We start from the raw sequence: 23,121 nt of genomic DNA on the forward strand, positions 1-23,121 counted from the left end.
TTCCAGAAAAAAAAACCTACTTTGGAAATCCTGCAAAGAGGTGTTCCTGAAAAATAAAGTTATTTACTATTTATGTCATTTGTGTTCAATATATGTGTGAAATGTGCTGACATGTGGAAAGCAGTAGTTTTCTAATGGCAACATTTAAGTTTAGCTTATTTAGATAAGGGGGAATACCTAAGCATTATAAATGCAGATAATAGGGTTTACCATAGATGAGATACACATATAAGGTCATACTCGCCTACATATTTTTACTCCCCTGGAGAAGCCCGGGGAGAAGAAGCAGGTGGGCGGTGATAGGGAGGACAGGGCTGGACTTTTTGCATATTTAAGCCCCGCCAACCCCATGGTAAATTGCTGTGACATATTTACAGCCAGCTGCATAAATATTGGGACATTGACAGAATTTTCATATTTTGGCCTCTATTCACCACCACAATGGCTTTGAAATGAAACAAACAAGATGTGCTTTAACTGCAGACTTTCAGATTTAATTTGAGGGTAATTACATCCAAATCAGGTGAACGGTGTAGGAATTTCAACGGTTTCTATATGTGCCTCCCACTTTTTAAGGGGCCAAAAGTAATGGGACAAACTAAACAATCCTAAATCTAACTTTCACTTTTTAATACTTTGATGCAAATCCTTTGCAGGCAATTACAGCCTGAAGTCTGGAATGCATAGACATCACCAGACGTTGGGTTTCATCCCTGGTGATGCTCTGCCAGGCCTCTACTGCAAATGTCTTCAGTTCCTGCTTGTTCTTGGGGCATTTTCCCTTCAGTTTTGTCTTCATCAAGTGAAATGCATGCTCAATCGGATTTAGGTCAGGGGATTGAATTGGCCATTGCACAACAATCCACTTTTTAGCCTTAAAAAACTCTTTGGTTGCTTTTGCAGTATGCTTCGGGTCATTGTCCATCTGCAATGTGAATCGCTGTCCAATGAGTTCTGAAGCATTTGACTGAATATGAGCATATAATATTGCCCAAAACACTTCAGAATTCATTCTGCTGCTTTTGTCAGCAGTCACATCATCAATAAATACAAGGGAACCAGTTCCATTGGCAGCCATACATGCCCATTTCCATGACACTACCACCACCATGCTTCAATGATGAGGTGATATGTTTTGGATCATGAGCAGTTCCTTTCCTACTCCATACTCTTCTCTTCCCATCACTCTGGAACAAGTTGATCTTTGTCTCATCTATCCATAGGATGTTGTTCCAGAACTGTAATTGCTTTTTTAGATGTTGTTGGGCAAACTCTAATCTGGTCTTCCTGTTTTTGAGGCTCACCAATGGTTTACATCTTGTGGTGAACCCTCTATATTCAATCTTGTGAAGTCTTCTCTTGATTGTTGACTTTGATACATATACAAAGTATAAAGTACAGGTCCGCACAAGTTCATTATAATTTTAAAATAATGATTATCAATATGCAGTATTCAATAGATACATAGAAAAACCACCATTTAGGTCTATCCCAACTGTCAAATTCATTGGATGACTCCAGGTTGGTGGTGCACCCACACAGTTTGTGTAAGACACATAAAAGGGGGTTTAGAGATATTTCTATTTAGAGAGCATAGAAGTATATCCAAAAAAAGACAAAAAAAAAGCCTAGGGTGGGGCACCCTTGAGAAAAACAATATAAGTAATATAAACAATCTGAAAGTGATATGATGAAATAAATTAAAACTTAACATTTATTCTTACCTAAAATAAGACTCTCTCCTAGTAGTAATTACAATGTATTGCAAATAACAAATGACACAATAAACACCCACAAAGGGTGTGTGAGAGAGATGAAAAGAGTAATTGTTAACCAGGATCAAAAAACAATTAATAAAAACCTTATATATGATGCAATCAATGGTTGCAAAGACAATTGATATGTAATATATATATATATATATGTTGTAATCACTGTCAATACACAGGAAGAATTAACTTAATGTGAGTAGATATTCAAGTTAATGAGCAACCATATGCATATAATCTTAATAAGGTAATATGGGCGAATATATAAGAAGGACCTCAAATCTCTAGTTCTCAAATGAAAGTTCACAGAGAAACTAGACAGACCACCTTAAAGATTTAAGTACAATTGTAATGATTCAATACATCTTAATATGGGAACCTAGATAAGTGTAAGTACCCTCAATTGGGTGCAGCCTGGTGAGCTAGTTTTAACAAAATCAAAAATACAGGTAAGATAATGTAGTTGAGAAAACCCGTTCAATAGTTCTTATTCATCATATAGGACAAATGACACATATAACCACCTTTTTAAACAGTGCTAGGGTTCTAAATGTGGTTTTTATGACATATACCACGTCGAGATAATATGGGGTAAATAAAAATTACACCCAAGTTATAGGCACAATAAAGGTGAGTAATTATAAAGTCTCAATAAACATATTGAGTCAGCATACAAATGAAGAGTCTCTGTCACCTGATTAAAGAATAGGGTTAGTGAAATCACATAAGGTCCCAGCAATGACTTTACTAGTTTAGGTGTACTGTATCGTAATTCTGCATTCATTTATATTTGACATAAAAAAAATCACAGTCAAAATTGGTTATTATATGAGGATATCAAATGCCTAAACCAGAGATGGTAATGAAAAAAGTAAGATCTGGAATAAATGGATGCAGCGTCACTTCTGCTATCCCTCTCTGGATCAAATAGGGAATGAGAGAGTGACAGCAGCGTATATGCCAGATGAAACAACAGACAGCGCTTCTGCTGTCTGAGAAAATAGCTGCGTCTCTCCCCTGATACCAATTGGCATTGCAGGGGGAGTCAAGCGCTAGGGACTTAGATGAGAGAGCACTTATAGAGCGATAGAAAGATACCTGTAGGTAAAGTCTTATTCCTGTAGGGCTGCAATGAGGTGCGCATGAGGTCCTTGCTGCTATGAGCACTTGAACGGACGCGCGTTTCGCCGGGAAGGCTTGGTCACCTGATCACCAGGAAATGATACGGCTTACTGCTAGATAAGGAGCTGATGTCCAATCAGCAAGCATAATATGAGCATAGGCTATGAGCTAGCCAATCAATCTCTGCCCATGTACTCAAACACTCGCTCGCATATTATGCTTGCTTTTAAATCCAAGTTCCGAACTAACTGCAGAACCGATCCGGGACTCTGTTTATCTCAGAACCCCTAAATTTGGTGTATATCAGTTATCTGGGAACCAAACCTGCAAATTTCTAGTTAATGGACACCTTTTCTGAGTGAGAAGGAAGAGCAATAGGGGAACATGTGGGTCGAGATCTGAGGAAGAAGATATTAGCGATATAAAGGAGAGAGACCTGTGAGTATCCTGATAGTTCAGTGGTAGCTTGTTGCTACATATGCAGATTCAAGGCTCTTGGGCTATGCCAATGCCTTTGAAATCTTCAGTGTACAGTTTGTGCCACCGTATGAAGATATCAATGAAAGATGGGTATACTAGCAGAAAGTGGGGTGCTGCAGCAGGAAATAAAATACTATACATGGGACTCTATGGCATTAATACACCTCTGGTCTAGGTGTATGGAAATGTTAAGGCATAGTGCAGTCTTGCAGGTGCAACTCCAATTTAAATGTCCAAGCAGGCCGCAGACCGAAAGAGCAGTCAGAATCCTGGTTAAGGCAGGTGGCAGACTGTAAGCAGGTTCAGAATCAGGAAACAAGGCCAAGGCAAGCAGCTGATGTGAGCGTACTTCCTATCATTTGGGAGGAAGGAACCAGAAAGTCATATATGTACCTTTGTGCCACGCTCCCATTTTGTATTAAATCAGGGACATGACTGCACATCACTCCCACAGCAATCACCGAGCTACTTGGCTGCCCCCAGCCTCTCTTGGCACTGAGTAGACGCCGCACACATGTGTGCAGTATCCAATCACCGTTCCTCTGCAAGAAAATCTATATAAAGAATATTTTTATAGGTAAACAAATAAATCATTTATAATGTCAGTTTCTTAAATTTAGAATTTTTATTTCAAATGTTTTAAATGGATATTGAGTTTTCTAACAATTCCACAATTTCTATTAATTAATATTATGCCATTTTATTGCTAGTTTCATGAGGACCCCAGGAGTGACCAAAATTTGCTGAATACCAAACCGGTTCATGCAGGATCAAATCCCAAATCTTGTTAAACACATTTGTCATTGAGAATCCGAAAAAAATGATATATATACAGTATGTATATATATATATATATATATATATATATATATTTTTTTTTTTTTTTAATAGAAATTCTAAGAACCCATTTTAGTATAAATAAATTCCAGTGTTGCTTGCAGCGTTCAGGAGCATTAATTTTAAGTAAAAACACTATAGGATATTATGGAAATGGAAGTATATTTTCACAGAAACAAGGGATTATTATTAGAGATGTGAGAGTTTGTTTTATTCGGTTCTTATCGGTAAAATTTCAGATTAGTTCAGATGTCTTTTATTGGCAATCCAAAACATGTAACAGCCGGATAAGCCAATATGATGCCGTTTTTGAGATCTGAACATATCCGATTAAAACCGAACTGCACATCTCTAATTATTACTGCTTTTTCACATGTATTAAAGGACAGTCCATGCAGAAATCAGGATTTCTCCAGTGGCGCCTTTGGTTTCTCAGTAATGCCAACACCATAGCTGGCTTACTAAGCTGAGCTTTTTGTTGCTTGTCTTAATACACACAGCAAATAAAAATTGCCTAGTGCTTAGTTACAGGTCCTGCTGTCATTCCAGGACATCCTTTTCACATGCACAGAGATCTTCCATTTCTTTGTGAAAGCGCACAATGGCCACACAGGAGCCAATACGTATCACATCAGCATAGTGATATGAGATCACCAGAGACATTACAGTAGGTACAGTAACATGTCTCAGTTGATTCTCTTATTAATACACTGTTGCCCAAAGACATCCTGCATCACTGCACCTGTGTGCTCGAGTCATACAAAGTAAACATAATTGATCTGCAGTAAAATTATTTAACGGTTTTGAAATAAAAGACCTAGTGTTCAATGTGATGATGCTTACCATAAAAGATAAAGGAATTTATTGCCTCTTACCAAGGACATCAGGGTATTTCAGAAGAACTAAGAGCGAATAGGTCAGAGTTGTGCTGACAGTCTCCACCCCAGCAAAGAAGATCTGTAATGTGTTTGCCAGTAAATTCTTCATGTTAAATTCACTGTGTGGGTTAACTTTCTCCTGATGAAGTAAAGAGAATGCACTGATAAATTTCATTGATGCAATGAAAAGACTCTGTTAACGTTATTAATGAAACTGTCCGTGTCCATAAACACTTTAAATATATACTATATGTCCATGGTGTATCCTTGAGAAACAAACAACCCCTCCAATTTACGTCATAGGCATCAACAATAGAACTTCAACACATACATACTATTACTCCATATAATTGCTTCCTGTAATGATTATTATTACTTCTCCTAACCTCATCATTATACATTCTCTTTCTCTGTCTGTGAATAACTTTAAGCTAGAAGACAAATGACCTACCCATGTTTTGCATCTCTCCCAGTGAGACTGGATTTTTGTCTCATATTAACAAATATAGGGCCTGATTCAGTATGCATTGCAACTGTGATTCCGCGCACAGTCTCACTGCGATGATATGATAATCCACTGAGATCACTATGACCTCACAGCACGACATAAGGATGCCCACCTTACCTACGTCCGTAATACTTAGCAAGACTGCGAAACCACCAGTAACATCGAGAACTAATGGAGCCTCATACACACACTTGTACAAGGTCAGACCTTACTCAGAAATTGGTAAGCTTCCTGTATGCAGTGAGAGTTCAGGTTGTGTATGGCATTGCAGTGGATAATTTATGCAACTGCATTCAAACGCACTGGCATGTCTTTGTTTTGCAGACCCCCCCCCTACAGTCGCCATCCACAAATGGTACTTCCTGTCAATCACTCTGCGATGGGTCTATGTAGTCACTGTGATCGCAGTCCCAATCGCAGTGGATGGTTTGCGCATGGGCACTGTGATGCATAAGCATGCACAGGACACCACAATTGGCCAATTGCATTTGTAATCACAGTTGCGATCCTTACTGAATCAGGCTCATAGTTCAGCTGTCTCCCTGAACAGTTTCACAGTGAAACTGAACACTGCCGAGGCTGACTCAGCAGTGCTAGTGCACACAAAGCCCTGGCATCCGGCAGAAAGACACAGACAGGGGTGGAGGGATCCAAAAGGATCCCTCTTTGCAATCTGGAACCTCTTCCCATAGGGAAGGAGCTGGGAGTGCAATGTGTGCAGGAGTGAACACCATCTGAAGATGACGAATGCTCCCACAGTCAAGCTCTGAAAATATTGTGTTTTTGGAGCTTGATGAACTGAGGTCCCCATACCATACTTGCCTACCCTCCCGATTTGGTCGGGAGCCTACCGAAAATCGGGTACCGCTCCCGACCTCCCGGGAAGGCAAGCAATTGTCCCGGCTGCCACCCACCCCTCCTATCTCCCCCGCAATATCCCCTGCAACCCCTGGTGACACGATTCACATAATTTTGGCCCTGCCCCCTGCTTCACAATGCCTATTTCATCGGCATTGTGTAGTGGGGGCAGGGCTAAACTGACGTGATCGTGTGACCCCGCCCCCACCATGCCCACAAGTGCTGTCACCCACCCAGCCACTCCACCTTGTCCCGGCCACGCCCGCCCCCGTCCTGCCAATCTGGCTGCTCCCTCCTGGAAGGAGCAACCAGAAAGTCGGCAGGTATGTCCCATACTAGTGTACAGGGACTAGGGATGTGCGCCGGACCATTTTTCCCAGATTTGGATTTGGTTCTAATTCATCGTCCGGCTTTGGATTTGGATTTGGATTTGCCAAACTGCGGTGACTGGCTTTGGATTTGGAGTTTTTTACAAAAATTTACAAAAAAAGCTATAATCACATAAATTGGTCTTTTTTTTTCTTCCTACAGTATTATTAACCTCAATAACATTAATTTCCAGTAAATTAAGAACACCTCACAGCTTATAATATTGTTTTCAACATTATTTGCCAAAGGTTGCAGTGAGCTGACTGGTTACTAAGCGACATAGCAGCGGCACAATGACACAGACACCACAGAATAAAGCACATCTATGAAACACTGCCACATAGCAGTGGCAGAAATGAAAACTAGTGCACCCACCCAGTGGGGTACGGCCAGCAGAATCAGAGTACTTGTTTTCAAAGTAGGCTATGGCCCAAGGAGTCACAGTGCACAATCTTATTCACATTACACCACACATAGTGCCCCTGATTCACATTACACCATAAAGTAGTGTCTCTTATTTATGTTACGACACACAGTAGTGCCCCTTTTACACAATGCCCACAGTAGTGCTCCTTTTACACAATGCCCACAGTAGTATGCCCCCCAGTAGTATGCCCCCCCAGTAGCAGGCCCTCCCAGTAGTATGGCCCCCCAGTAGTATGGCCCCCCAAGTATTATGGCCCCCCAGTAGTATGGCCCCCCCAGTAGTATGGCCCCCCAAGTAGTATGCCCCCCATTAGAAGGCCCCCCAGTAGCAGGCCCCCAGTATTATGGCCCCAGTATTATGCCCCCCAGTAGTATGCACCCCAAGTAAGTGACCCCCCCCAGTAGCAGGCTCCCCAGTAGTATGACCCCCCCAGTAGCAGCCCCCCTGTAGCAGGCCTCCCCCAGTAGTATGCCCCCCCAGTAGCAGGCCCTCCAGTAGTATGGCCCCCAGTATTATGCCCCCCAGTAGCAGGCCCCCACAGCAGTATGGCCCCCCCAGTAGTGTGCCCCCCCAGTAGTATGCCCCCCCAAGTAGCAGACCCCCCAAGTAGTATGACCCCCTGTAGCTGTGCCCCACAGTAGCGCCCAACGGCCCTTACACACATAAAAAAAATAAAAAACTTACCTGAATTCCCGCTGTATCCACGCGCCGAGGAGGGAGCCGGAAAATGTAGCTCATGAGTGAGCTCAGCCGGCTCCCTCTGTGCAGCAGCCAATGAGAGTCTGTGTGACTCTCATTGGCTGCTGTAACAAACACACAGCTGCCACTGGCGGCTGTGTGTTTGTGTCTGTGTAGGGCAGACCGCTATCACAGCGTTCTGCCCTACACTCGAGGAGCCCTGATGTCGGATTCTCTCGAGAGAATCTGACATCAGACGGCCGCCGTTTGGCCCCAAACGGGGATCCGAGTCAGGCGGGGAACACCCGAACAGAGTTCGTGTGGACTCGGATCCCCTATGTTTGGAGCGGTTCAGATTCCACAGAATCCGAATCACTCACCTCTAATAGGGACAAAGGGCCATATCGTGAGAGAAAGGTAAGCAGGAGATATCTGTGATATCTCATGCATTACCTTTTTACCTTTTTGATGAATGGCCCCAAAACTTAATTTGTACAATAGCAGGTGAAAATGTAAATTTTCCCTTGCTTTTGTATGTTGAAATTAAGTGATATTGAATAGATCTCCAGAACATTATAATTGCTGATCAGCTGATACTGGTCATGTAGGATTTTGGATTGTGTTATAATACAATAACAAGTCTTATTTCTTCATCAGCTTTATGTATATAGTTTGGTGCCTTCATTTAAGCTTTCATCACACACTTTGAAGATTTGCTTAGAATCTGTATTTATTGTTTAAAGTGGAATGACCGTTTTTGAGCTCCTAATTTTCTCTGCAATGTGCATCTTTTTAATGTAAAATTAGTAACTGCTTCACATTAAATAAAACAACTGGGAGTGACAAAACTACATTGCTAGATAATACTGATCGATTTGATGTGCGACATTTGTACATCTGTGTGCGATTATGAGACCTGAGCATGTGCAGGATGTGTACTGCAAATGTGCAGGTCTCCCAAGTGGCAGAAAATGAAAGAAAAGTACAGTATGCTACTAGTCCCAGAAATGCACAGTCACTCCAAATGTCTCTTGTCATTTGGCATAGATGCTAGGTGTATGCGGATACATTTCAAAAATCTTCCTATTACTTCGCACCCTTTATGCCCTAAAACACCTTCCAAGACTCTTAGGGCCAAATGTAATAGGTAGTCTGTTTTAGTAACAGTACAAACTCGCACTTTCTCGCACTTTTAAAAAGTGTGAGTTTGTACTGAAACTCGCAAATTCAATAGCCTGCAAACTTTTCAGCTTGAGGCTACTGCATTTGCGAGTTTAGGCGAGTTTAGGACTATGTAAACTGACACCTTTTAATGCGAGTAGCATTAAAAGGTGCGAGTTTTAGAAAAGCCATCACAGATCAGTAAGATCCGTGAAGGCTTCTGTTTGTGTTTAAAAAAAAACTTGCACCCCCTCCCCAAAATCATAACTATCCCCGGGCTTTATAAAGCCTGTTCTGGTTCTAAAAATACAGGGGCCAAAATGCATAGGGGGGCCCCTGTATATTAAGAACCAGCACAGGACTTTGTTGAGCTGGTCCTGGTTCTTGAAAATCAGGGGATAAAACGAGTAGGGGTCCCCTGAAAGTTACAAAACCAGCACCGAACTCTTTCTAGCGGGGGGATAATGCCGCAGCCAGGGAAAACCTTTCACCGGTTTCCCCGGCTAAAGCATTATCCCTGACCGCTAGTCAGTCCAGGCTGGGGATACCTGGGGAGTTGGGTACCCCCCCAATAAAGGGGTACCCCTCTCCAGGGCACCCCAGGCCTAGACTGAAAGCCTGGGGCTATCCCCAGCACCCTATGCCCATGGGTGCCGGGTTGATAGTGTAAAGTGTAAAAATAAAGTTTCCATATTGTCTTTAGTTGTAGAACCACAAGTACCAGCAAGCCTTCCCTGTATACTGGTATTTGGAGAACCACAAATACCAGCATACGGGGCATTACGGGCCCGCTGGCACTTGTAGTTCCACAACTAAAGAAATACGTAAATAAACAAACATACGCCGTGAAAGTATAATTTTAATAAAACATACATGCACACTCACACATACTCACCTGAAAAAAAACAAAAACAAACTCATCTCTCCTATGCGTAGATCACGTCCACTTCTCCAAGTAGGCAATCCAGGGGTTAAAATAAAAAAATGCAAAAAACACGATCCATGCCGGACATTGTATCATTGATGTAACCACAAGATTAACCTCAATTAATCTTGCAGCTACGATGTAGCGGTTCCCACCATAGACTTCAATGGGGATTTCTCACCATAGAAGTCTATGGGAGACACAGGCTGGCCGCATTCAGCTAATCAGGGAGCTGCTCTGACGGAGATGCTCCATGATTGGCTGGCGGCCCCTTCACTGACGGGGCACACGTGTGCCCCGGTCATTTACACGGAGCAAAGGTATGTGTACACACATACCTTTGCTCAGTCCGGCATGGATCGTGTTTTTTGCGTTTTTTTTATTTTAACCCCTGGATTGCCAGTGGATGTGATCGACGCATAGGAAAGGTGAGTATGGATTTTTTTTTTCAGGTACACCCCTATGGATTACTTCTGATACTAGGTGAGTATGTGTGAGTGTGCATGTATGTTTTGTTAAAATTATACTTTCACGGTGTATGTTTATTTATTTACGTATTTCTTTAGTTGTGGAACTACAAGTGCCAGCGGGCCCGTAATGCCCCGCATGCTGGTATTTGTGGTTCTCCAAATACCAGCATGCAGGGGAGGCTTGCTGCTACTTGTGGTTCTACAACTAAAGTCAATATGGAAACATTATTTTTACACTTTACACTAACACTATCAACCCGGCACCCATGGGCATAGGGTGCCGGGGATAGCCCCGGGCTATCAGTCTAGGCCTGGGGTGCCCTGGAGACTCCCCAGGGATCCCCGGCCTGGACTGACTAGTGGACAGGGATAATGCTTTGGCTGGGGAAACCGGTTAAAGGTTTTCCCTGCCTGTGGCATTATCCCCCCACTAGACAGAGTTCGGTGTTGGTTCTGGAATTTTCAGGGGACCCCTACTTGTTTTGTCCCCTGATTTTCCAGAACCAGGACCAGCTCAACAAAGCCCTGTGCTGGTTCTTAATATACAGGGGCCTCCTACGCATTTTGCCCCCTGTATTTTTAGAACCAGAACAGGCTTTATAAAGCCCGGGGCTGGTTATGCTTTTGGGGAGGGGGTGCACGTAATTTTTTAAAATTTAAAAACATTTTGCATAAGTACACACAGAAACATGTACATATCTCATGGATATGTGCATGTTTCTGTGTTATCTGACCTGCTCAGGATGTACTCGCTAGCCTGAAGCAGGTCTATTATTTGGGGACTTTTGGTAATCTTTTTTTTGCGAGTCTGAAACAGACACTCTATTACACTGGGCGAGTTGATTGTTTTCAATGTGAAAACATCTGGATGCGAGTTTGAGAATGGAGAGTTTTAGTAACTCTGAAATATGCGAGTTTTAGTGAACAGACACCCTATTACATTGGAGAGTTGTGAAAAATTGCGAGTTTAGCACCAAACTCGCAATTTACCAAAACAGACACCCTATTACAATTGGCCCTTAGTAACTGCTCCCCTTACTTGCTTAAACCTCCCATCTCTCTATAATGTCTCAAAAAATATTAATTTAGCCATCTATAAAGACTAATTTTACCATCAATATTATCATTCTTGCATTAATAATTTTATTTTGTTATGATGAGAACCATATAGGGTTAAGATAAGCCCATTAAACATATATATGTTTCTTCTTAGATCCTTACTCTAGGTTACTGTACATTATACAATAGTTGCTGACTAGTTTTTTTTCTATTTACTTTTTTGACATTGCTATTGTTATGAGCATCATTATAGCTGTAGGGACTTAATTTACTCTACAGCATAGAAGTTTTTTTGCATATTTTTTATTAATATTCCCATATTATATTAAACTGATCTACTGTGTAAATATTTCTATTTAATATTAACATTAAAATCAAGGAGGAACTAACTTGTTATAAAATTGAGGAGCACCTTTCTCCACATGTGGTAATGTAGATTGTCTTTCAAAATAGAGCATCTTTGTAAGAATTAATTTAACTGTCCCTAAAAGAGGGACAGATTTGAAAATCCAATTAATTAGTATTACTATTTTTGCAATGGTAACCACTACAGTAATAAACGGTATTAAATGCTTTGTGCCATTAAGGATTGTCAATTACTAAAAATTGCACCTAAAAAGGCTAAAGGATCTAAATGGAGATTAAGTGAAAAAGTGTTAATAAGGAATAAGAGCACCTTATTCTAGAGACGTCTGATCTTATAACAGACCCAAATGTTATGAAAAAATATAGCGGTAGGAGCTCTCCATTTCTAAAATGCCCTGGTTCATCAGGTACTATATGCATACATTGGCCTTGCAAAATATATGCTCTATGACAAGTGTGAAGGTGCACTTCCTGTAGTGATGCTGAGGGAAGATATTTTAATGGAAGGTCCATATTGTACAACTGTTCAACAGCAGGAAACGTGTGGAAAATCTAAATTCCAGTGGGAATGTGTAGTCGACCATAGCGTATCTAAAGCTACAGCTAAAGATCACAACATAAATATTTAGTTTTATAAGAAATAGACTTTACCAAAGTTAATAAAGCCAGTAGTGTGTCATTACCTGAGAATAAAAATACAGGGGGAAATAATGATTGGTTAAAACATTGGATCTGTAGATATATAAAATTATTTGGTGGGAAACTTCTTGGAGCTGTTGGAATGAGAGGAGAGTTCCACCCAGGTCAAAAAACATCCTCCATAGCTACAGTAGAATACCTTTCTCCTTCCAGCAAGAAAAATATACATTAGTCATAGCAGGTGTGCAATAATGATTCCCACAGATTAGGATATATTTTGAGGATGTAGAATCACTGGAGAATATTTTATTAATCTGGGGCTGCGATCAATAGGTATAACCAAATAAGATATTGTACTTAGCTGAGGATACCTCCTAACCCTAACCCTCCTTTAGGGTGCTTAACCCTAACCTCCACCCATGTGCCTAACCCTAATCCCCCCTCTAAGTACCTAAACCTACCCCCCTTCTCTGCCACCTAAACCTAAGTCCCCTGGGGGTGCCTAACCCTAACCTCCCCCTGGGGTGCCTAACCCAAATCCCCCCTTCCCCTAGTCTGACCCTAACCTCCTGGGTGGGTGCCTAACCCTAAGTCCCCACCAGGAGCCCTAAACCTAACCCTCCCCCCCATGGCTGTCCGCGCTTGGCACCCAACATCCCTTCAATCGGGATGCTGGGCGCCGGTCTCCTGGCATCAGTAAAATGACAGGCGTCTAGATTTAGATGCCTGTCATTTAACCCTCGCTTGGATTAAGCAGTCGGGAAGCCGGCGGTTGGCATTGCATCCGCCCGCTTCCTGAACGTATACCATAGAAGAGCTCCTAATGAGTAGGGTAGAACTAAGGCTTCTTCTAGCAGTATGTTTGTTTAGCATGAGTGAGATAACAACCAATCAGATATACTGAATATCTAAAGAATACCGCTTGAGTGAAAGTTTGTATTTCCGGAATTGCAAGGACTCCTTTATTTCATTGAAGGCAGAAGTTTACTATGGAAATATGAGATCTTTTCCCCAAACAAAAAAATGTAGAAAAAAAGCGAGGTACTGGTAACATTTGTATAATATAAGATCATTTTTGGGAAAATAATACTTTTTAGAGCAGTCGCTTGATTCAGTAAAAACAAAGGAAAATGCTGCCAGCAATCTACATTTTTAGCAATTTTAGATAACAAAAGGAGAAAAATTAACCTTATAAATATAAATATCTTCATGATTAGGGGGTATAAGTACTCCTAAATATTTTAAAAGAGAACTCAAAGAATTGTAGAAGATAGAAGGAACAGGGCACAGTTTGAAAAATGAAATCATTAATCCTATATCCTGAGAAGGATTGATTGCAAAATGGCTGGTATAGAGACTGCAGTGTTAGATACAAAAATAAGCATATTATCAGCAAAGAATGCTATTTTATTGTTTCCATCGAGCCCACTGAAATAGCAGAGATATCAGAAAGGGCATGCAGCGCTATTGCAAAGGGCTCAATCGCGATAGCAAATAAAAGAGGGGATAATAGGCATCCTCAACATGTCCTACAAATAGCAAAGGGGTCAGAAAAACACCAGTTACATAAAACTTCAGAATAAGGGTTTATATACAGTGCTTGTAACATTTTTATAAAGTCTGCTGAAAAGCCAAACTGGGAAAGAACCTCATAAAAATGTTCCCGTGTCACAAGGTTGAAAGCCTTTTTGCCATCTAAGCAAATAATAGATTAGAATTAGAGTTATTGCAGCCCCACAGTGATTAAGCCACAGACAGGACTTTTCAACAGGTAGAGTGACAACTCCAAATAAATTCTGTTTGGTCAGTATGTAAAAGATGAGGAAGGACTAGTCTAAGGCAATTTGCTAAAATTTGTGTCAATATCTTGTAGTATATGTTTAACAAGGATATGGGGAGATATGAATCTGGGAGTTCTGGATTTCTACCAGGTTTTTGGAGGAACCTAAGAAGGGCTGAACTGAAATATTGGGGAATAGCACATTTTTCAATAATATGATTAAAAACACCTAGTAGGGAATCTACAATTCTATCAGTGAGAATTTTGTACATATCACCTATAAAGCCATCAGGGCCCAGGGCTTTTGATTTCAAGCTTTAATAGCAAACCAGAGTTCTTCTATTGTTATGGGGGCATAGAGGGGTTCAACCAAAGTAGTATCTAGTTGGCATAGGTAAAAATGTACCAAAAATTAGACTTAGCTATAGCATCGATGAATGGATAAGAGTATACGGATTTATACAAATTACTAAGGACCTCAGTAAGATGTGCACTGGAGGTACAGTAGCAGCAGGCCACTTTGAATTATGTAAATGTGGCATGTATTGCCAGTGAACAAAATACATCCATCAATCTGGAACTTGTGAAGAACATGTATCAGCAAAGCCATTTTTTCCACAGCATCTTCATCTAAATATGCAGCTGCATCTGGAGCATTCATGAAATCTTTTAATGAGTCCTCCTCATATAGTCCTAGTCTTGTCGGGAAAGAAGAGCAAAGTTTAGCTTATCCTTAACAAGACAGGAGCTCCTTGCATATTCTCGTAAACTGGGAAAGATAATCCTGGAATTTGAAGAGCTTAAGCCAATTCACTGGAGATCACATATCTTCTTTTAAGCAGACCACATAGCTTCCTTATGGAGAAAATTTAAACAGCAAGAAATCATAAGAATTAAGAGAGTCACAGGATTTCTGAGGTCCCAACTGATGTACATGCCCTATCATCAGATCTGTGCAAGCATCTCAAATATGTAAAAGCTCAGGCAAGGTGGTAGTAATACAATGGTGTAATTGGGCCCCTTTTACAGATTCTGGGAGTTCCACTAGATTTAGATCTTTCTAGTGGAGTGATTCTCCAGATCATCTAATTTAGACCAGATGTGGTATTGGGACTTCTGGAGCTTGGTTGTATGTGATTTAAGTAAGGACACATTCTGAAACATATCACTCATTCTTTGCTCCACAAACTATACTGTGGTCGAAATTTGGTGTATCTGCCCCTTTAAATCAGTAACTGCCTGAGTAAGGGAAGCTGCCTTTGCAGCAAACATAGGCTCAGTGGTTTCATTGATGAACTTAACCATCTCTCCATATTTCAGAGGAAGTGGAGTTCCTGGTGTGTCTACAGCAAGTGGATATGACAGAGTGTTGGGTGTTGTAGGAGGTGGCAGATCTGCAGCATTGGCTGTGTTTTCTAGAGCCGCGATCATGTTGGAAAGCTGCCGCTGGTGCTCAGCTTTCAGCCTCTGAGCTTTGGAAGGCATGTGATAGATTAAAAATCTCTCTGTGCAGTGGGAGAAGGGCAACAGGCAGCCAGGCAGATAAGTGCAGCAGGTAAACAAGGGCCGGGAAGGACCGTGAAAGTAAATTTAGCCAAGCAGGCAATGGAGCTCAGAGCTCATGTGGCTGTCTCCATGGCCATCAGAAGCGGAAGTCTGGAAGTAGGAGCTTTTTAAATATTTTATACAGTATGTATTACTAATGTTTAACTGCATTTTTATTTCTTCATCATGCTAATCCCTTTCCAGTATAACAACTCTCCTCTCCTTTTTATATTTGGGTTTAATACTATTTTTTTCTTTGCCCATAGTATTTCTAGACCATCTGGCTAAAACTTTCAGCAACATAATAATTAATCCTTGATTTTGTAAGTTTTTGTAAATCAGGTATTTTTATTGGAAAATTTTGAATATACAAGCAAAGACAAACTGACCAAGAGGTTTATAGGCCACCTACCTTACCTTTTGTAATGGGGTGGGACAACCCTCTGCACATAGCAAGTAGAAACAGCAAAGGGGTAAATATTATACTAGTCTAATAAAGCAGTGACAAATGTGCATCCCCACACTCCAGCACAAGCACCAAATCTCTCATCTACACCAACTGTGCAGCCTGATAATAAAATCTAATATCATGTAGTGTCAATCGACCCTATTGCTTATGGCCAGCTTTAATCTGAGCCACCCTAGATATCCAAGTGCCCAGAAGAAATACCTTAAAGGTGTCCCATATCAGTTGGGTTTAGCCACACAAGAATTGCCTGCAAGGAAGCCATCTCAAGCAACCAACAATTTGGAAGCGACTTCCATATTTGTCAGCCAAAAGGGATTAAGTCTCCAGAAGGAAGCTCTGCTTGGGAAGCATATATCAAAGTACTAACAGAAGGGACTGATCTGAAACAACAATACACTTTAGTTTATTATATATATATATGATCCTTATCATTGCCGTTTACTTCTCCTCTTTACCACTGTAGTGTTTTTCAAATATTCTGAAATTTTTCACTCCACAGAGTGTTAATTCTTTCTGCATGTCTTACACATCCCTATGTACATTCTCCCTTCCTTCCTTCCTTCTATAATGTTATTTTGGTATTTGTTGATTTTCAAGAGTGTCTTTGTTCTCATCATTAGGCATGTGATGAGTAATATGGGAAAAATGTATGTGTGTGTTATTTTTGTTTGAAAGGAAGGAGTGGGTAGAAAAAAAAAGGCAGTAAAGTGGTTATAAACAATACGCTCAAGGAGTTTGGTGGCAAAAGGGAGGTGAGAAATGAGGCGGTAGTTGGAGAGAGTATTAGGCATGCTTGAATGCAGAAGATACAGTGCCTGATGAGAGGGAGATATAGAGGAGGTGGCCAAGATGGGAACAGGCAGAAGGAGAGGGAAAGTGGGTGAGGCAGGAGGGAAGAGGGTCAAAGGGGTTGGTGGAAGAGAAGAAAGACTATATGAGGGCCATGACTTCCTCTTCAGATATGGGATAAAGATTCCGAGTTGGAAAGATGGATGTGGGGCTCTGGTCAGGGAAAGGAACGGGTGGATTTCTGAGGTTCTGGTGGGAAGTAATGTTGATCTATGGAGTCAATTTTACATGTAAAGTAGGTGGCAAAGTCAAGGGGAGCGAGTGAGGAGGAAGGTGAGGAGGGGGCGGGCAGAGTAGGGAGTTGAAAGTGGCAGAGAGGTACTGGGGGTTTGAGGACTGGTAGAAGATGAAGTTCTTGAAATATGACTGTTAAAGAGGTAAAGGGCAACACTGTAGAATGAGAGCATAAATTTGAAATGGAGGAAGTCTGCCTTAGAGCATGATTTCCTCCATCATCACTCAGCGGTTTGTGAAAACTTTTGCAGGTATCTGGTGCATTTGAAATGCCAGGGTTGAGGTGTGGATCTGCTAGGGTGAGTTGTGATTGCTGGAACAACAGGGTAGGAGAAAGAGAATAGTAAAGAGGAGTGAGTCAAGTAGGGAGGATAAGGAAACCATATCTACAACATCAATGTTACACTTAGTAAAAATGGCCTTAGGAATCAGAAGTGGAGTAGGAGAGAGGGAAAAGTTAAATGAGAGAAGGTTATGGGCAGAGAGGGAGATGGGAAATTGGAGTAATCAGAAATATCACAATGGTGACTGAAGACCAGATCAAGTGAGTGCCTACTCACATGGGATAGTGAGGAGGTCCATTGGAAGAGACCAAACAAAGATGCGAGGGTAAGGATTTTAGAGACAGAAGGTTATGTGGCGATTGCAGTACTGAAGTCACCTAAAATAATGGAGGGAAGATCTGAGGAAAAGTAAGGGATCCTGGAAGCACAGTTGTCAAGACACTTAGAAGGAGGGCCAAGTGGATGATAAATGACATCTATTCATAGCTGTTTGGAAGATTCACATAGTACATATGCCCCTTAGCATAAATTCAAGTTTAAAACTGAAGAAATTGTATGCCCTTCAAGAAGTCAATCAGTTCACTCGGCCAGAGTTTCAATAAAGGTTGTCCTTTCAGAATCCTCTTTTGTCTCTAATATTTGTACTAGTCATTGGCCATGGTAATTGGACTTCAAGGACATCTTTTTTGGGCCAAAATATATAAAACCTCTTTGCTAATGATGTTCTGCATACCATGACATCTTCTTGCTCATCTATGCATACTGTACCTATTTAACATTTTTTTAGTGACACATGTTGAGGTAGAACATCAATTTTCCCAAAACAGAAATTCTTCTTTTACATTTCCACCTCTCTATACTCAAGCTCCTTAAAAATAAAATACCTTGATGTTTACAGTACTTGCGCTTATGATATTCTTTATAATGAGAATTGTCCTCCTTTTATACAGTATGTTACATTGAACTGAAGTTGATTTATATCTTCTAGACATTTTCTATTCAAGTGCTCAGATTCTCCTTCACTCAATTGCGTAAGTTGTTTCTCAAATTAGTTTGGAAAAACAAGTCCACTAGAACTAGTAATGTATAAACTCAGTGGTCGAAGTGGGGCGGTATACGGCGGTATGACATACCGCCACTTCCCGACCCCACTTCATTTTAGCCGCAGAAAAGAATGCACCAGCGCTGGGATGCAGAATGGCATCCCAGTGCTGGAACAGCGGCGGAAATGTGTAGAGATGTGTCCCGCAGGGGACACATCTCGATCGGCGGCAGCAGACACGCTGGCATGTAGCCGGGACAAAGCATCCAGTCCTGGCTACAGTCAGCACACACTGGCCACCAGCCAATCACAGGGCTCGCGGCAGCCAGCCAATCACAGGGCTCGTGGCCGCCAGCCAATGAGAAGCTGCCAAGTGGCAGCTTCTCTTTAGCTCGCACAACTGCACCAGCAATGTGGGCCCTGGTACTCCTGAGTCCTGGCAGCTCCATTCCAGCAGCGCACTGAGCGCAGGACAGAGGTAAGTAGTGAGGGGGAATAGAGAGAGGGGAGGATATGAGAGGGAATAGAGAGAGGGGCAGACAGAGGGAGGCAGGCAGTTAGTATTATAGGGGGTGACAGAGAGGGAATTAGTGAGAAGGGCAGGGTGTGAGAGAGGGGAGCAGGCAGGGAGAGTGGGGGGGTGAGACGTACAATGGGGTGATATGGAAGCAGGGGCCCAAGGGGAGGGGGGGAGAGATTCATTTGCCATACCCCAACCTCTTAATTCCCACTTTGAGCACTGTCTAAACTTGTGACTTACCATCTTCATTGGAGCTAGAGGCTTCCCAGATATCCATATTTATTACCTAAAATACCATCTAAGCTAGACAGTAGCCTGTTTTGCTAATAAACTTTGTTCTAAGACATTTATTCTAGAACTCTCTTTGGCTGCAGTTGCTGCTTCTCAGACAGAAAAATACATGTATTATACAATCAATAAATATTTTTCCTAGTTTTCTCAGGGTATGAGAGAGCTGTCTAAAGTTTTAGATATGAGAATTTGCACTGGGAGCAACAGCAGCAGTGGTCTGGCTTTGGTTATAAAGGTCATTTAAATATCTACAGATTAGAATTTTGGGATAATAGAAATTGTACACCTGAAGAAACTACCTTTTTATTTACTTTCAGCTGTATAACTGTTCATATGACACCATGCACTGCTTCCAAATATGGTTCTCCTAATACTATACAACATCCTCATAATTCCTCCCAGTATTGCTTGCGATAGTCATAGTATACTTCCTTTCTAAAACTGATCTATTCTCTTTATATAATTCCATAAAATCTATCTTGGAGATGTCCTTATGGACACATTTACACTTTACCTTTTCCATTTTAATGAGGAAAGCGTCAACATAATCTCTCGGGTTTTCAGGATCCAAAGTTTTCAAGTTAATTTGGACTCTGGTTTCTACATACTGATTGAGCTTCTTTAGTAGATGATATATGTTGTGGTGATGCCCAGGAATAATTCTCATCAGCACCGGAAACATATCATACATCTGGAGATGGAAATGAATGATGCAACATAAAAACCATATGTACTGTAGGACATTTATGACAATTTTTTTTGTCAAGGATAAAAATCATTAAGAAAGTTTTGAAACATTGATCAGAATAATGGCTTGATAGAATAAACACAAGTTTAATGAATAAAAATATATTAAAAAAAGGTATATTAATGCCAATTGCGCCATAAGGATGCAACAAAATAAGCTGTGGATGGTGCTCCCTAAAGTCTGTCGAAGCTGGATAAATGGCTGAGACAAGATTAGTATACAATTGAATTGCAGCGACGCCATCTTGAGACTGGCCGCAATACTCCATCTTGGAAATGAGATCGCAAGATGCCATTTTGTGAATGGCCGCCAAAGCGCCATTTTAGGTAAACTCACACATAAGTACATATGGCGATATTACTATTAACACCATGCGATTGCATCTTTCACCATTTCTCATATACACATTAATACGCACAATTGCGCTGTTAACTAGTCACATATTAGCAAATGCATCTGTTTATTAGCTAAATGCGCACGCATCTGTCCCAAGTTAACTAGCGTCTTTATATCAAACCCCGCATACTCATACATTATATACTCACATAAAAGGTTTAATAAGCTTTAAGGTATAAGATTTAAGTTTGTTCATTTAGTGTAAACGCTGTGAAATAAAGATTATTTAGTAATCAGGGTTTTATACATGATAAATAAGCGGTGTTTGGTATTGTACTGATGCGTACTCTTTCAGCAGAATTCCGGTATTATTGGTGTGGAGATCGCATCATGCATTCTCAACTTATGGACCGCAGAGACTTCAAGCAACAAAATGTATATTATATGAGCAACTGTTAGGATGTTGCATGGGGCGGGAAGCCAGAGACCCCCAGTTGTTGGAGGTTGGGTTGTGTTTATTTGAACCAGCGTTTTAAACACTCTGTAACAGATGCATCCATCATGGGAACCAATGGCATCAGCAACAAACGTCTCTATTGTTCTGTCTATTCCTGGGGGGTATAAATATGTGTGCTCCAACGCTGGGATTTTAGTCTTCGTGCTGAATGCTGATTGATGAGGGGTTTCTTGCTGATGCCTAACAACTGGTCCGGAAGCACTGTGTATGTATACTGTACTTGGGTCTGTATAATTCCTTTGTGCTGAATTGTGTCTGGATCAATAGCGTGTAACTCACTGTACTTTTACTTGAATAATACTTTGTGCTTTGGAACCACATGTTCTAAGTCTGGAGTCTCTATTTACTGTATGACTGCGTACGCAAATTAGTGTCATCCTTAGAGGTTTATAGGTAGGATATTAGAAGGTATAGGCAGGGGTATAGTGAGGTTCTAATCCAGTATCGTTAAGTCAGATATTGGATTTCATGAAATTAGAGAAAAGAAGACTCTTTCAGCCTTATTGAAGGATGTAGGCCAACCCAATGGTTAGCGCACATCTCCAATTGTTGGAGGACTGCGCATGCACAGGAGGTGTACTGCGCATGTGCAGCCCTCCATCTGCAAGTATGCTTATAGTGTATCCCAGTCTCAGCCTGACTGACAGGCTGCAGCATTTGGGGAGGGGCAGAGCAGTGGCATTTATGGCCAACGTTTCCAGAAATAGGGGTGTGATGCCCTTGCTTTCTGGGAGGGAAGAGGCCAGGATCTGCAACTGTGGATTAGCTCAAGCTGAGTAAGTCTCAGCTTAAGAAGCCTAGCCAAAGGGGCAACCACGGGTGCAGTGGAATGGTTTTGCCGGCACTTGGAGAGGACATCTCTAACTACCAAAATCCAGAAACCCCCATGCTTTTAAACGGGACACGGGTCGGACAACCTGGATTACCTGTTTACAGCACTGCAGGGTGATACAGGTCATTCCAGTGTTAAACTCATCAAGCTATCTAGGTTGGATTGCCAAGTCACTCGACCCAGGAAAGCTGGGTGTTGGACTTACATATATAATATGAGTGATAGTTTATCATAAGAGTAAATTGGAGCATTACACTACAGAGGAATTAGAATAAATATTATTCCTCCAGAAATATGCATGAATAAGGTCCACCAATAACCAAAAGATATTTTAAACTGAATATTATTATTTCACAAACAAGATTAGAGTATCCAAAGAATTCCTCTCATGTGGAATGTACAGTATTGACCGAAAGTTCCAAGCGTATTGCAAAAGGGGGAAATAATGTAAAAATATTTCAACTAAGTGGATGTTACATTATTTCCCCCTTTTGCAATATGCTTGGAACTTTCGGTCAATACATTCCACATTAGATGATTTCTTTGTATCGTCTATTTGTGTCATTGGAACATTTAATATTATATTTTTTCCTGCATAGGAAGTGTTGTGTTTTTATCAAGATGTTTAACTCTATCTTTATATGAGCATATTGCTTATTTTTAATTAGATTTAAAATAATACTGGGACCTACACATTCATGTTATTGTATATTACAGGTTTAATAAAGTGAACATTTTTTACCTTATTTGTGTGCACACATATTGCGATTGCTATAGCGCAGTTCTTTTCTTTTAGGATGGGGATTACTCAGATAAAAGAAACATCATTCTCGGAAACGTTGATTAATAAAACTCCTGAGGTCTAAACCCTCAGCTTACTTATACCCCTTTCACACTACGGGCAATAACCCGGATTATTGCACATGAACACGTGGCAACTTTGGTTACTGTGCAGTTTTAAAGGGCAGGTTTGGAACATACCGGGTCGAGTGACCCAGTAGTTCAACCCTGGTCACAGGGCCGGCTCCAGTGGTGGGAGCACGTTGTGCTGGCCCTTGAGAAGGCACCCTTACATCACGCACCCAAATTTGGGGGTGTGGCCTAATTACCATAGGCCATGCCCCCTAT

The 23,121-nt window shown here is 41.2% G+C and overlaps 1 protein-coding gene across 1 annotated transcript in view; it reads right to left on the reverse strand.

Moving 5' to 3' along the window:
- The window catches only part of LOC148518799 (cytochrome P450 2G1-like), a 75,553-nt gene that overhangs the window by 13,790 nt on the left and 38,642 nt on the right, over positions 1-23,121 (reverse strand). Inside the window, exons 5-6 of the mRNA XM_088477127.1 lie at positions 20,075-20,251; positions 5,084-5,225 (exon numbers count right to left, since the gene is read on the reverse strand). Coding sequence (XP_088333253.1) covers positions 5,084-5,225; positions 20,075-20,251 — 319 coding nt within the window. The remainder of the gene's footprint in view (positions 1-5,083; positions 5,226-20,074; positions 20,252-23,121) is intronic.

The sequence above is a fragment of the Taudactylus pleione genome, unplaced genomic scaffold, assembly GCF_031769625.1.
Source record: "Taudactylus pleione unplaced genomic scaffold, aTauple2 ptg000199l, whole genome shotgun sequence".
Classification (NCBI taxonomy): Eukaryota; Metazoa; Chordata; class Amphibia; order Anura; family Myobatrachidae; genus Taudactylus; species Taudactylus pleione.